Here is a 15001-nt window from a genome sequence, read left to right as displayed (position 1 = left end):
TCAGTGAAAATATTTTACACTATCAGGTTATTAAATGACAAGTACACGGCCGTCCATAAAAAGTGAGATCAGTAACTTAAAACATAAGACATTACACGCTACATTAATTTCTTTTATAATATTAGATAGATCACCTAAACATAGCCATAGCTAACCAACAACATAACTTTTTATGCTTTTATATAGTCTTCGCATTCTATGCAAAATAGTTTTTGCTCATGTGCTGTCACGATTGGAACATGCAAGCATTTATCTATCGGTAGCAGTAAGGGAAAAAAAAAATTGAATATAGGCATTTGAATTGGTTAGTTTTGTTAAAAATATTTGGCCTAAAAAGGTAATTATCTAATAATCTATTCACCATATTAACATATATATCGCTGAATTATTTTCTACGAAAAAATATAAAGTTACAACAGTTCTGTATATCTGGATTCTAGATATGTTCATTTTAAGATCAAACCAGTTCCAATCTTGAAACCAACATGATCTAAAGTTTGGTTTCAGAAACCAATTTGTAAACAGAAAACGTGGTTGTTTTCCAACCAAAAACAGTAGACTCAAGAACTTTTTACGTTTTCTTAATTTTGCACTATGGCCTTTTTTTTTTTTTTCCTTAAAGGAAAGAAATTTGTTCTCCGGCATGAATCATGATGCTTTTCATATGAACCACAAAATAGTAAAGATAAAAGAATTTAACTTCTGTATAGTATACAGATTTTCTTACACTACCACGCTCAGTTTGCTTATAGAAACATGTAACCGTCTATATATAGTTATTTTATGGAAATATATATACATTAAAATATAAGTAATAGATAACTTTTTGTAGTCGGTCTGGCAAAGCAATGATTTTCACTTAGCGGATTCAAAATATGAAAAAGTAAATGCACGAAGAAGACAAAGAGATCCAACATATACTAATATGTACAAAAGAAATTATGTCTTTATATATATAGTGCAATTTTCCAACGAAAGGGGTACGGATGAACCACCTTGCGCCTCTAGCTTCGCTTAAAATACATTGATTTATATCGTCAGTATATATAAATTAAATCTAAGATAAAATGAGGCTAGTCATTGACCATGACTGTTTACTGATTTAGGTCACTAGAAGTAACTCTTGTTGGATAAGCAACTTCATCAGAAACTTCTAAATCAACTATAACTTGATATTCAATAGCCCCCAAGCCTCTGGACATAAAAAGTCAGTGAAGATAAAGCTAAAAAGAAAATAAATTGATGATATTAATATATAAATTTCATTCTCAACAATTTTTATACTCCAAATAAAAGTGGAAGCCATTATAAGATAACAACAAGCATAAGATTGATAGCACCTCAATTATATCTTATGAGTTGAATTGATCAAAGTTGATGTCACTCTCTATCCACTCAATATCTACATGACAACTCCATAATAAATGAAGTCCAATTAAAAAGTTTCTTCTTACCATTTCTTTTCTTGTTTCCCCCTTTTCTGGATTACAAATTGTTGAAATTCAGGTGCTGATATGAAGTTGATGATCCTACTTACTCAAATACTAAAGTCAAATATCAAAGAAAGATAAAATAAAATCAAAGAATTTTTTTCTAATATCTTGTCCTAGCACAGCTGACTGAGTCTTAAATCTTGACTATTAATTGCTTCTTTCAGACCACCTACCTGAGCAAGAAAATCCTCAAACTGACATAATAAAATTTTAGTAGATAATAGTTGCTCACAAGTCACAAGAAAGGCAAATTTACTTCTAGTGAAAAAGTGGCTGATTCAGATCAACCCTTAAAATGTCTTCTTGATTTGGAGAACTACCACATTATTATTATTAGTTTTTGCAGAACTTGAAGACGCTGAATCCACTGTGGAGATGGACACATCTGGCAGTACAGATTCTGATATCATACTGGTAAGTATATTCTCCTTTTTTTTTTTTTTTTCCAGAAAATTTCTCATACCCAAACAAGCTTTTGTAATTGTTTTTGCTTCTGTTTTTTTGGTTACATACAGTCAAACCTCTTTATAACGGCGTCATTTTTGATACTTTTTTGATACTTTTTTGACTACTATAATGAAATGCTGATATAGAGAACATATAATATAACATAACATGAGAGTCGGTTCCAAAAAAAACTTGACAGTTATAGTGAAATGTTGCTATAAGGGATGACTGTTATAGAGAGGCCTGACCGCAGTAGTAAGAACCTAATAACAAATTATTTAGTTCTTGCATCCTAGTTTCATCAAGATTAGTAGTAATTCTTCTTGTAACAATTTCAAAAGACAGGCCTGACCGCAGTAGTAAGAACCTAATAACAAATTATTTAGTTCTTGCATCCTAGTTTCATCAAGATTAGTAGTAATTCTTATTGTAACAATTTCAAAAGACTCCAAAAATTATTTAGCTACAAAAAAATGTTTGTTTTAAGTCTCTAAGTTCCGATTTTACCTTGATGATAGCTGAAAGCACAATGCCACATTTTCTTCCTCAGATCAATAGAGAAAGGGACAGAGTTGGCATACTTGTTGAATCCTTGTTGGAAGATATTTCACAGTTCATCAAATTAGTGGTTTCAATAGATGTAGAAAAAGAGAATTTCATTGAGATTGGAAGCTACTTGTACCGCGCTTCTGCAGTCATAATGGATTTGCAAATAGGAACAAATGCAACATCAAATGTCATAGAGAAATTACGGTCTATGTTTGAACATGTGCATTTAGCGAATGAGCTTATCAAGAAATGCCAAAACTATAGGCAATTAAATCAGTTAACTGAACCAAGTGCAAGTGCTGTCGTAGAACAACTTCAAGTTGTGAACGGACATATCGCGGAAGGATTAAGTCTAATACCATCTTCTGTTTATTGGGAACAAGAATGTGCAGAAATCGCAGTTAAGTCTCTCTCGAAAGATATGAAAGGTGCAGCAGCATTTGTAGCAAGAAAAAATCTGGTTTCAGAACAGACAGAGTTAGAAGTTCACAAGTTTTCTTCAAGGGAACTATTGACAAATGGAACAGAAGAAACAGAAACAGATCTTTACTCCATCGATGTTGACGTTTCCATGGAGAATCTTCGACTAGCTGATTCAACAAATATTCATATAAGTAACAATTCAAGAAGCAGTATCAGCATAGGCTTACATAACTGGAGCTATGGTTCTTTGACAAATCTTCCGCGGATATCTGAGTCTGAATACATAGAACCTCTATATGAAACCTTCTTTTGTCCATTGACGGAGAAGATTATGGAGGATCCTGTCACTATAGAAAGTGGAGTAACATACGAGAGGGACGCAATTTCAGAATGGATTAAAAATTCTGATAACCGCGAAGAAATATTTTGTCCAAAGTCGGGCCAGAAGCTAAAGAGCAGAAATCTTAGTACTAATGTGGCATTGAAAGCAACGATAGACGAATGGAAAGAAAGAAATGAAGCAGCAAGGATCAAGGTTGCAAAGGCAGCTTTGTCTTCAGCCAGTACAAATGATACAATACTCAAAGCGATCGAAGATTTGCAACTCATTTGCCTCAGAAAGCCTTACAATAAGGTACAAGTTCGTAACATTGGTGTAATACCACTGCTTGGAAATTTACTGGATAACAGAAACAGAACTATAAGATGTGCAACGTTGGAATTGTTGCGATATTTGGCTGAAGATGATGATGAGGTAATGGTCATTTTCTTCTATCCTTGAAAAGTGTTAAGTATAAAAAAGCATACAGCTACTATACATTTCACATTTTATATATCTACTCAACATTGAACATAATTAGAGTATCCTCTAGACATGTACTGATTTGAGCTAATGTCTAAATGCAGGAAATAATTGCTGAAACTATCGATATTTCTACAGTTACAAGGATGCTCTCGAGTAATCATGGACCTATTAGGCATGCATCACTACGACTTTTACTTGAGCTTTCAAAATCCCAGTTCCTATGTGATAATATTGGATCAGTTCCTGGAGCTATCCTCATGCTGATCACAGCCAAATACAGACATACCGATGATGCATTTGTTGCAGATAAAGCTGATGAAGTCTTGCAAAGCTTGGAGAAATATCCATGCAACATCAAACACATGGCTGAAAATGGATATCTGGAGCCACTTTTAAATCATCTTCTTGAAGGTAATCATGTAACTCTCTTTATCTTTTAAGAAGAAATCATCAAGTATACTAGAACAGAGACAGCAACAACAATCGACAGGTATCAAGACATCGATTCCAAATAGGCCGAAATTAATTACGGGCGCTTGCCAAAATATACATATCATTACGCTGACTATGTATATTATATGTATATATTGCATATAATATGTATATTTATACTCAATACACAAAACATATACATTTCCAGCTATTATGTTTTAGGTTGGTCCAAAAAGGTAATTATCCCTTTCTTTTTTTCGTTAACTCTTAAGTTCAAGGAACTGATTGTTACTTCTACTACCAAAAAACTTGAGTAGGCAGTGAAGAGATGAAAATGGCGATGGCACGATACCTCGGGGAAATCGTGCTTGGACCTGACAGCATTATCTATGTTGCTGAGAGAGCTTCTCCTACTTTGATCAAAATGGTAGAGTGTGGAAATTCTGTGAGAAGGAATGCAGCCTTTAGAGCTCTACAACAAATTTCTTCTTACCATCCAAATGCCTCCACACTTGTGGAAGCTGGCCTTGTCCAAATCATGATTGAAGAGATTTTCAATCAAACGGTTCATGATGAGCCAGTGAACTCGAAGAAAGAAGCAGCTGGTATACTTGCAAATGTGCTCGAGTCCGGATTAGTAGAGCTAGAGAACCTTCAAGTTAATGGGCATGGACACACATTGGCTTCGGATTACATGATATTCAACTTCGTTCAAAGGATCAAAAACTCGACCCCTGAAGAAATGAATTTTCACTTAGTCAGGATCCTGATATGCCTGATGAAGTATCCTAATGCATCGTCTACCATTATCTCTGTGATCAAAGAGACAGACGCTAGCTACAATCTGATCGAGCTCATCAATAGCCCCGATGAAGAGCTCAGCATTGCAGCACTTAAGCTTCTTATCACTCTCTCGCCTTTCATGGGGCACACAATTTCAGACAGATTATGCAAAACTAAAGGACAACCCGAGAGCCTAATTCACGATCCATCTGAAAGTCCTACGATCACAGAAAAGCAAGCAGTTTCCGCCACTCTTCTTGCAAAGCTTCCACACCAAAACATGACACTCAACTTAGCATTGGTCAATAAGAACACAATTCCTACAATCATAGAACAAATCAACAAAATCCATGTGAGTGGGACAAGAACAAGCAGGTATACAAATGTATATTTTGATGGTCTAATAGGAACTCTTGTCAGACTGACAACCACACTCTATGATCATCAAATTTTACACGTGGTAAGAGTGTTCAACTTCACGTATATATTCACAGAGTTACTCGTGAAAACATCAAGTGATGAAGTTCAAAAGTTATCAGCAATAGGGCTAGCTAACTTGTCGAAGCAATCAGTCAACTTATCAAAACCACCACCAATCAAGAACAACAACAAGTACTTAAAATCTTTTCTGCTAAGAAGATGTATGTCTCTTCATTCAAAATCTGAGAAAGTACCATTATGCTCAGTTCACCGAGGCATTTGTTCTGCTGAAGAAAGTTTCTGTTTGATTGATGCTAAGGCAATTGAAAGACTACTATCCTGTTTGCACCATGACAATGTGGAAGTAGTTGAAGCTTCATTATCAGCTATATCGACGTTACTAGACGATAAAGTTGATGTGGACAAGAGTGTTGAGTTATTGATTGAGATGCAAACCATTCAGCATGTGCTGAATGTGGTGAAGGAGCACAGGGAAAATAATGTTCTGTGGCACAAATCATTTTGGCTGATTGAGAAGTTTCTATCAAAAGGTGGGGACAAATCTGTTTCAGATATATCACAGGACAGGTTGTTTCCTGCTAGTGTTGTCAGTGCATTTCACCATGGAGATGTTTGCACTAGGCAAATGGCTGAGAAAATCTTGATGCATTTGAATAAAATGCCACATTTTGCCAACACTGCTAGTTTTACCACATAAAAATATGTAGTAGTAGTAGTAGTAACATTTTGTACAAATTTTTTGTCATATTACTTTCTCTTTAGTTCAGAATTTGCTATAATATGAACTTTTGTTTCATGCTTGCATCTAGTGGGGTTTTCTTTACATTTTTTGTGAAGCCAGAGATATGGGACATTATATTTATGCATGTTCCGAGGAGACCAAATAAAATTATGCAAAAATGTCCATTTTAAGAAAAATATTACACTCTATACACATTTAGGGCAAAAATATTTATATAATACGTACCCACCAGGTGTGTACCCTGTATACCTTCAGACTATATAATTCACATGTTGCAACAACGTGATTCAACTATTCTTACTGATGTATACCATTGAAGTGTACAAACGTGAATCGTACACCGTACACCGGTATATAACGTTCAATTGTATACCGATTATACAAGGTGAATTATAATACCAGCATTAAAGTGTAATTTTTAAGAGGTGAATTTCTGTAAATGAGTAATAGATGGGTAAATATTTGATTCAGCCTGGATATTCATGAACACCACCCCCCTCGCCCCCCCCCCCCCCCTCGTTTAAACTATTGATCAATTATTAATGAAAATCTTGAACCTTGATAATTCTGAAAAGATATAATTGGATAACTATTCAACGTAGTATGTCGGTATACTATTTCACGTACATAGGTTCGGTAGAAGCATCTGTTATTTGACAAAGAACGAACTTGGTCATAATAAATGTGATAGGAGTTTTCAATTTCATTTGGTTCCATTTTTATGAAAACAGAAACCAAACCTACAATGTCAATTTAATAAAACAAACCAACCCAAATCTATAGTCTCTGATTTTTGGATTTCATTTTCGTGGGGTTTTTTGTTTACACAAATTCAATTAATTCAGTCTACTATAGTAGCAAAAAGAAAAATCTACTAGAGCTGCAGATAAAATTTCTAGTAGTTGATATATACAACAACATACCAATGTAATCCCACAAGTGGGGTCAAGAGGCAATAGGATATGATGTACTGCACCTTATCTAACCTTTCCGAGGTCGTAGTTGATATATGTTCAGTCAAAAATAACTTCAATATCCAGTAATACAAAACTATAAAGCAATCATTATGGACATGTTTAGACAACATTTTATTATGGCTAATAACATTTACTCCCTCTGTCCCAGTTTAAGTGATATACTTTCTTTTTTAGTTTGTCCTGAAAAGAATGATACATTTTTATATCTTGAAACAATTTAACTTACAACTTCCCACTTTACCCTTAGTCAAACTATATCACATAACCTGAGACGGAGGGAGTACAATCTTTTCAAATGTTTATAAGTAATATTATAGTAACTTTTATGGTCATAGACAACCTTTTTTAATTTTTTTTTTCTTAAACACATCTTATTGTACTCAGTCTATTGAACTTATCGAGCAAACCGAGAGAATGAAAGCACAACTGTTGCACCTTTGGCAAAAATGTTTGGCCGGCAGTTGAGACACAATGGCCAACAAAGCTTTAAATATTCAAACTGGCCCCTCTCTGATTAAACTTAAAATGATTTCAAGAGCAAGTTTAACCTTTTTCCATCTGTCATTATTCCCATAATTCAGCTTTCATGTCATTCTTCTAGGGTCAGGACGAAAACTCGTAATCTTAATTTTGGTAAACATCCAATGTCAAATGAATGGCCCTCTTGCTTGAGTTTAAGAATCCTTCAACAAAAGAAGATAAACTAGGTTATCATAGTAGTGACTAATGAAAAGATCTTATGAGTAGAGAAGTAGTTCATCAATCACTATTAAAGACTGTACGTTACATTGATACAAGAGTTAACCAGAGCCATAGACACTATCCAATTGAATGCGTTTCAAACTTGTGTGGATATATAAATTAAAGTGTCCATTCATTGATAGCATCACAGGACTTTCTTTTAAGTCTCTATATCTTTGTTTCTCTTCTTGAGAAAGAGATGGCTTCCTTTGCAATCGAGGACTTTGTTGGAAATGGATCTCTGCAGGGGCTTCTTCCAAAGCTGCTGGAAGCAGGATGGGATGATGTGCCAACTTTGAAGATTATGAATGTAGATGATATGCACGAGTTGAACATGACTCAACGACAAAAGGTTCTTTCTACTGAAAAATTCACCCTTCTTGTATATATATCGAGAATATCATATGTGTTTTATCTTCATATTCTCCTTCAAATCTGTGTCAACAACTTAGTAATTCTTGTGTTGCACTAGGAAACAAGTGTTCGATAAGACTTCTCAGTGTTTAGCCAGAAGCAGTAAATGCCTCTATTCCCCTCTGAATGATTTTTGCCAAAACAAACTTTCACTAGGAAATTATTAAACTGTTTTTTCTGCACATCTGAAAAATTACAACATTCCCAATGTAATCCCACAAGTGGGGTCTGGGTAGGGTGATGTGTAAGCATTTTCTTACCCCTACCTTGTGAAGGTAGAGAAGCTGTTTCCGATGGACCCTCGGCTCAAGTAAAGCATATCAAAAACAGTATGAAAAAGAAATAAAGTAGCAACTGAAGAAGCCAAGTAGAAAATAATGGAGAAAAGAACAGTAGTAACAACAAATGAAACAACAGGTATCTGAACAACTATAGAAACAAAGTAAGCTATTCTTCTGATGATTGTTTCTTTCCTACTCAAGGATGCGCAGGAAATCAGATCATACCTGCATGATCGTGTTCTGATGCAATACGCAGATAAGCTTGAGGAGTCTGGGAATTCCCTTACTGAGCTTCTTAACCTAAGCACGGTAGATTTTACTTCAAAGTTTGGAATGAAAAGGGGACACGTTGCCCGTTTTACCGACAAAACTGCAGCTTTTAGGAGAGATTCTTTTTCAGAAGCCTATAACCTCCAAGTGAGGAAGAGAAGCGCCTCGAGAAATGGGAGTCTTTACAGGAAGGATATTTCTCCTGTCAACTCCAGGAAGCAGAGTATGACAAGATCACTTAGAAGAACCAGTACAACTTCTGATATATCCCTTGAACAAACAATGGCTGATTTGGAAATTAAAGATGGACATGTTTATAAGGGAATTGTAGCTTCAATGCCAGATGAGCCTAGAGCATGTGGCTGTGTCCAGGCAACCCCAATAGTTGAGAATGTTGCTCCTTATTCTTCCATAGAGAATATCTCAGTTCAGGTACTAACACCAGAGTACAAGATCGGAATGGAGCGTCTGGTGAAAACAAAGACTCCGCCGCTGAAGGCTTCAAAGCTCTGGCGTGATAAACCAGCTGTGCTTCTATGCATTCGTCGCCCTGGGTAAGGCATCAAATAGTTTCTGCAATTCACACCTATAATTTATAAATGTTAGCTCAATTGTTAAGCTAGTGTCTCGGGCACTGCCTCTTATAGGAAATTACACATATTAGTTTAAACAGAAATAATGAGACCTCTTGCAATAATTTCGAGGAATTAAGGAAACTCAAGCCATTTCTGCATAGAATTTCAATCAGAGTAGAAGACTGAAAGATCCAATAATCTCTGTGATCCCACTAAACACTGCTGCATTGATGAAAGATACAACCTAGGAAAGTTTTTTCCTTTAAAGAACAAGGGGTATTTCTATTTATAAGAAAGAAGATGACTAAATCTTTATCTATGAGCATGAATTACTGGATCTTATCCCAAAAAGACTATGGAAACAGGTGCATCATGTGCAGAGCTGAAGCCCACCAACTCTATGCAAGGAAACCAATATTTGACGCGTTGGGGGTTCAGTTATTTGCTGTTCTTCATGAGCAAATAGAATCGGAGGTAACTTTTATCTACTTTTTTGCTGACATTACTTTGGAAGGACCTGGTTTATTATGCTGGGTTTTGTTATCCAGGTAAAGGATTTCTGGCCTCGATATTGGGGTGGTGTAGTCGTCTTTGACAAAAGCATGAAATTTTATAAAGCTCTGGGAGGAGGAAATCTGCTAAAAGACAAGTTCATATCAGGCTTTCTATTTAATCCTCGAGCTATTTCAAATTATAGGCGAGCAAAATCTATGGGGGTGAATCAAAACTTCAGGGGTGAAGGTGAAACAAAAGGAGGACTCTTCATTGTTGGCAAAGGAAAAAGCGGAATTGCTTATCAATTTATTGAAAGGAATTTTGGAGACTGGGCACCCCTTACTGAAATTTTTGAAATCTGTCGCCGCTTACAGGTAGTGTTTTCTGGCTTTTCTAATAAACTCATTGTAGTGTACACCTATGTTTTAGTCTAATGAGATTTTTTGCTTATATTCTTGAATCCACAGGAAAGTCAGTTAGAGTCGATCACATCGATACAACAACAGGATTAGCTATGGTCCATTGGTCAATGCTTCTATGGAACAAGCCTGGCTATTGAACCTCAAGCTAAAAAGAAGCTGTCTCTTCCAGACTTTAGATTTAATGTTTCATTACCACAGTCCGCAGCTGCTTCATTGTAGGAATAATTATTTCATTAAATTTCCTTGACATTGCTGGAATGTAATTCTGTTAGAGTCTATTGAGACAGGCTATGTATCTGTTTCATTGGTAACTTACGAACACATTGGGCAATGTTTATAACTTCAGCTCACAAAATACACACAAAATGCAAAAGAAGAGAAAATTCTCAAAAATCAGTAGCTTTTCCGTACAGCAGAAAACTGGCTTCCTTGTATGGATACAACAAAATCATTTGCTTCTCCTATCCAAAATTTGTTTAGAGAAAGAACTCAATCCTCTAAACTAGATAGAAGGAAAGATGCCGTTCCCGTCCTCTTTCTTTGTTGCACCATTTAGTTCTATGCTAGAAAGTTACTTACTAATAGAAACAAATGTCATCGATTCATTCTGTGTGTATAGGTTAATCCTATAGAATATTTTCCTTAGCTCCATAAAAGTTAGAAATCTAGGTCTTTAGATATTTTATTTATTTAAGAACCTTTCTTTTTATTTCTATAATCTATAATTAACTTATTTCTGATTGCCTAAACTCCTATGGAACCCTCTTTTATATTGTCCACAAACAATTAAGACAGTTTTTTATTTAAATTCTTTTTCTATATTTTCATATAATATCTGAACTTCTACCATCTTGGTAGACCTAAGAAGTTTCTGTCTACTGAACGGCATTCTTATACCACCTGCCCTACAGAAAGTTTCTTATTTTAATAAGCTCAGTATTCTTGTTTCTTTATGGTGGCAATTCTAACGGAAAACATTCTCCAAAACTTTTTCTCCTCTTTTCTTCATGGTATCGGAGGTTAAGTATTGAGTCTCTCCTGCGACCATTAGATTTCTTATTGCTATGCCTATACTGCAAAAGTCTACTGTTCTTCTTTTTCTTCATATTATCAGAGGTTGGGAACTGAATCCGTCCTTTGAACATTAAAATCTGACCAATTTCTTGGGGAAGTCTACTTCTTTTTATTCATAATATGAAGGTTTCAGTAATGTTCTGGAAGAATCTCCTCACTTCTTTTACTTCGTGAAGTTTGAGTTTGGGTAACGAGTCCCTCATCTAAACCTTGAATTTCCAGTCATTGTTCCAACAACTTTTTCAGTTACTCTTAAACCGCTAATTGAAGCTATTCTAATGATTTCCTTGAGATAGCAACACCATACCCCTTCTCGGTCACTAAGAATATATTCCTTTCTTTGTGTGGTGCAAGAAGCACTTTGTTCAGCTGTTGCAGTTAAGTTCCCTGAAAAAGGAACTCACTGCTGCTTTCTATTTTGGTGATTGTGAACAATTCATGATACACTATTTTGACGATATCATGCAGAAGACCTCTTTTTTGGCATAATCGGCTTCAATTTCCCGTTTTGATTTGCAAGCTCAAGTTAATTCATCATCTTGAGATTGAGAAGGCATGTTGAAAGTCAAAAAGGTTAAACCAGTCATGTGTTATAATGTTCTAGATTCATTCTATGTTTAGGTTAATCGTATATAATATTCTTCATAATTATGTCATAATTAAGAATCACAGTATTGAGGCAATTTTCCTTATTTTATAACTTTCCTTATCTCATCTAGCCTAAACTTACCTTACTTTTAGTAGCTTAAACTAATCAGGAACATCTTATATATCGCCGACAAGCAAATTCAAGAAAACAATGTTGAAACTTTTGAATATTGATGTGGTTATGAAACGAAAGCTACAACAGAATGTTGAAAACAATGTTTAAGGGGCTTATTTCTTCAGTATAATCAGCTATATTAAGGTTAACTTACGTTCTTAAGAGGATCCGCCGATCCGCAGCCTCGTAAATCAGATACTCCCCGTTTTAGGCTTGCATGCTACTTATGGAAATTGATAAGCTCTGAAGCATAGTGCTTATTAGAATGGCTCCCCAGACTTCTGTAATTTGAACCATTAGATATACCACCAACATACATAGGCCAAGTCCTCTCATGGGAAACAAATGTATCCTTTCAAGAGAACCAGCGTGGTTATTCCTGTAACATATGTCCTTTCAAGAGAACCAGCGTGATTATTCCTGTCTCATACATATGATACGTGTAACAGTCCTCGTAACTGATCTGAAATTGTGGGCAAACTATCACCAGAAATCTCCACAAGAACATTTTCCATCCTTAAATAAATGAAATCTAACTGCATCTCTTACAAGAATTTCTCTCTGGGTAATCTTGGAAATGATTTTAGTTGCAGTATGGCAGTCACCACATACCCTTAGGTTTTTCACCACTCTTATGGGGAGCCCAGGGGGGATAAAGATCAAGCCAAAGGCAATAGCAAGCCTCTCGCTGTGGTGGTTAAGCAATTTTATTTTATCGGACTCTTCAACATTATGCATGACATGAGTCACATCCGGTACATAACCCTCGTCTATCATTTTAGCAGTCAATTTCTCCAGTTCAGCATATATTTGATCTGAAAATGGACTTGACTTGTCATCAGCAGAGAAAATGTGCACTCTGTTTTTATATTTGATCCAACTACATCCTGGCTCCTTCCTCACACCTCTATCTCTCATGGTCCTTCTTAATTCAGCCACTTCAGCCCAATTTCCTTTCGCAGCATACATGCTCGTGAGCAAGACATAACTGGCAGGATTTTCTGGATCAAGTTCTAAAAGGGACTCAGCTGCCCATTTGCCAATTTCCATGTTACTATGGGTTCTACATGAGCTTAACAATGTAGCCCAACCAATTGCATCCGGGATGCAAGGCATTTTCTGTATAAAATCTTTTGCTTCTATTAAACGCGCAGATCGGCTAAATAGATCAATCATGCAAGTATAATGATCAAGAATAGGCGTAATTCCATGTTCTTTCACCATTGATTCAAAGTAAAATTTTCCTTTGTCCACAAGTCCGGCCCTACTGCAAGCTGAAAGAACCCCAACAAAAGTTACTCCATCTGGTTGAAGACCATGTCGCAGCATTTTCTCAAATAAATCAATTGTTTCAGTTGCTTTTCCAAACTGAGCATATCCTGACACTAATGCTGTCCAAGAGACCTCGTCCTTAAATGATATCTCATCGAAAAGCCGGTGAGATTCTTCTATGCTGCCACACTTAGCATACAGGGTCACAAGTGCATTAGAAACAGTAATGAAAGATATCAAGCCTGATACTAATGCTCGACCGTGAAACTGGGCTCCTTCTTCTAAGCTCGCCAGATTTGCACATGAGCTAATCACGCTTCCTAAAGTAAAATCATCTGGCTCAACCCCATTCCTTTGCATATCACAGAAAGCCTTAACAGCTTCTTCACTAAAACCATTCTGTCCATATCCAACAACCATTGCAGTCCAAGAGACAATATTTTTGTTTGGCATTCTACTAAAAGTGGTCTCGGCATACTTGATGTTTCTACATTTTGAATACATGTCAACAAGGGCACTACCTACAAAGACGTTCTCGCTGTGATAGGTTCTGACTATATAAGCATGAAGTTGTTTGCCTTCTTCAATAGCCTGGAGAGCTCCACAAGCAGTCAAAATGCTCCCAAACGTGAACTGGTCAATAGGCAGCCCCTCTAACCTCATTTTCCTAAACAATACAAGTGCTTCCTTATCAAGACCATTCTGTGTTAACCCGGTTATCATCGTTGTCCAAGAAATGGAATCCCTCTCAGGCATTTCTTGAAACAAACTTCTCGACTCTCTCACCATCCCGGACCTCAAAAACCCCATAATCATTGTATTATACATCACCACATTCCTCTCTGGCAACTCACTAAAAACCTTTTCAGCCTCATATATCAACCCTGATTTCGCATACATATCAACCAACGGACTACCCACGAAAACATACGATTCAAACCCCCATTTCACTATTTGCCCATGAATTTGCCTACTCATTCGAATCCAACCATTATCCGAACACAATATAAGCATCGTCGAAAACGTTATCCTATTCAAACTCATTCCCCCATCTTCTAACATCAACTTATATGCCTTTAAAGCATCGATACACAAACCACGCGATGCATACCCCGAAATAATCAAATTCCAAGACACCCCATCTCGTTTTGGCATCCGATTAAACACCTCGAGCATTCTCGAGAGGTTTCCAGATTTCGAATAAACAGAAAGAATGGTGTTCCATGAAAATTGGTTTGGTTGGGGTATTTCTTCAAACACTTTGTGTGCATACTTTGTGTTTTTGAGTTTACAGTAGGTGTTTATGAGATTGTTTAATAAAAATGTTTCGGGGTTTGCTATAGTTTTGAGAATGAAGCAATGAAGCTTCTTGATTTGGTTAAGGTTTTGTGTTTCACAACAAAGTTTGAGCAAAGAACAGTAATGGTTGGAAATATGAGACATAATAGTGTTCAAAAGGGAAAATTGGCGGTTATTTGGGTTTCTTTTTATAGTCAACAGATTCTAAGTCACGTGTTTGAATTGTTTTTCGTCAAAAATACCGTAGGGGCGTTTGGTAGCTGGTTAGAATTATGCAGATATTAGTAATATATAAATTAGTTA

General features: G+C 36.0%; 3 protein-coding genes across 5 annotated transcripts; 2 read left to right on the top strand and 1 right to left on the bottom strand.

Annotated features, from left to right (window-relative positions):
• The first annotated feature begins 1274 nt into the window (after nucleotides 1–1274).
• On the top strand, nucleotides 1275–6291 carry LOC132067790 (putative U-box domain-containing protein 42). The gene is made up of 4 exons (XM_059461116.1): nucleotides 1275–1907; nucleotides 2491–3666; nucleotides 3819–4128; nucleotides 4467–6291. The coding sequence occupies exons 1-4, from the start codon at nucleotides 1869–1871 to the stop codon at nucleotides 6068–6070; spliced, it is 3129 nt and encodes a 1042-aa protein (XP_059317099.1). The 5' UTR covers nucleotides 1275–1868; the 3' UTR covers nucleotides 6071–6291.
• Nucleotides 6292–9080: 2789 nt separating this feature from the next.
• Nucleotides 9081–10649, top strand: LOC132067789 (uncharacterized). Of its 2 annotated transcripts, none has more exons than XM_059461115.1 (4): nucleotides 9081–9352; nucleotides 9754–9847; nucleotides 9922–10242; nucleotides 10336–10649. In XM_059461115.1, exons 1-4 carry the CDS (start codon nucleotides 9081–9083, stop codon nucleotides 10378–10380), a joined length of 732 nt encoding a protein of 243 aa, XP_059317098.1. In that variant the 3' UTR covers nucleotides 10381–10649. The 2 variants fall into 2 exon arrangements, with proteins under 2 accessions (XP_059317098.1, XP_059317097.1); XM_059461114.1 differs by having other exon boundaries at nucleotides 9739–9847.
• On the bottom strand, nucleotides 9236–14959 carry LOC132067787 (putative pentatricopeptide repeat-containing protein At1g68930). 2 transcript variants are annotated; one of them, XM_059461113.1, is made up of 2 exons: nucleotides 12282–14959; nucleotides 9236–9371 (listed from the first exon to the last, which is right to left on the bottom strand). In XM_059461113.1, the coding sequence occupies exon 1, from the start codon at nucleotides 14840–14842 to the stop codon at nucleotides 12611–12613; it is 2232 nt and encodes a 743-aa protein (XP_059317096.1). In that variant the 5' UTR covers nucleotides 14843–14959; the 3' UTR covers nucleotides 9236–9371; nucleotides 12282–12610. The 2 variants fall into 2 exon arrangements, with proteins under 2 accessions (XP_059317096.1, XP_059317095.1); XM_059461112.1 differs by having other exon boundaries at nucleotides 9245–9384.
• Nucleotides 14960–15001: the final 42 nt, after the last annotated feature.

This window comes from Lycium ferocissimum, chromosome 8 (assembly GCF_029784015.1).
Source record: "Lycium ferocissimum isolate CSIRO_LF1 chromosome 8, AGI_CSIRO_Lferr_CH_V1, whole genome shotgun sequence".
NCBI classification, from domain to species: domain Eukaryota; kingdom Viridiplantae; phylum Streptophyta; class Magnoliopsida; order Solanales; family Solanaceae; genus Lycium; species Lycium ferocissimum.
The sequence above is the reverse complement of the archived record's forward strand: the minus strand, read 5'-3'. Positions and strand labels throughout refer to the sequence as shown.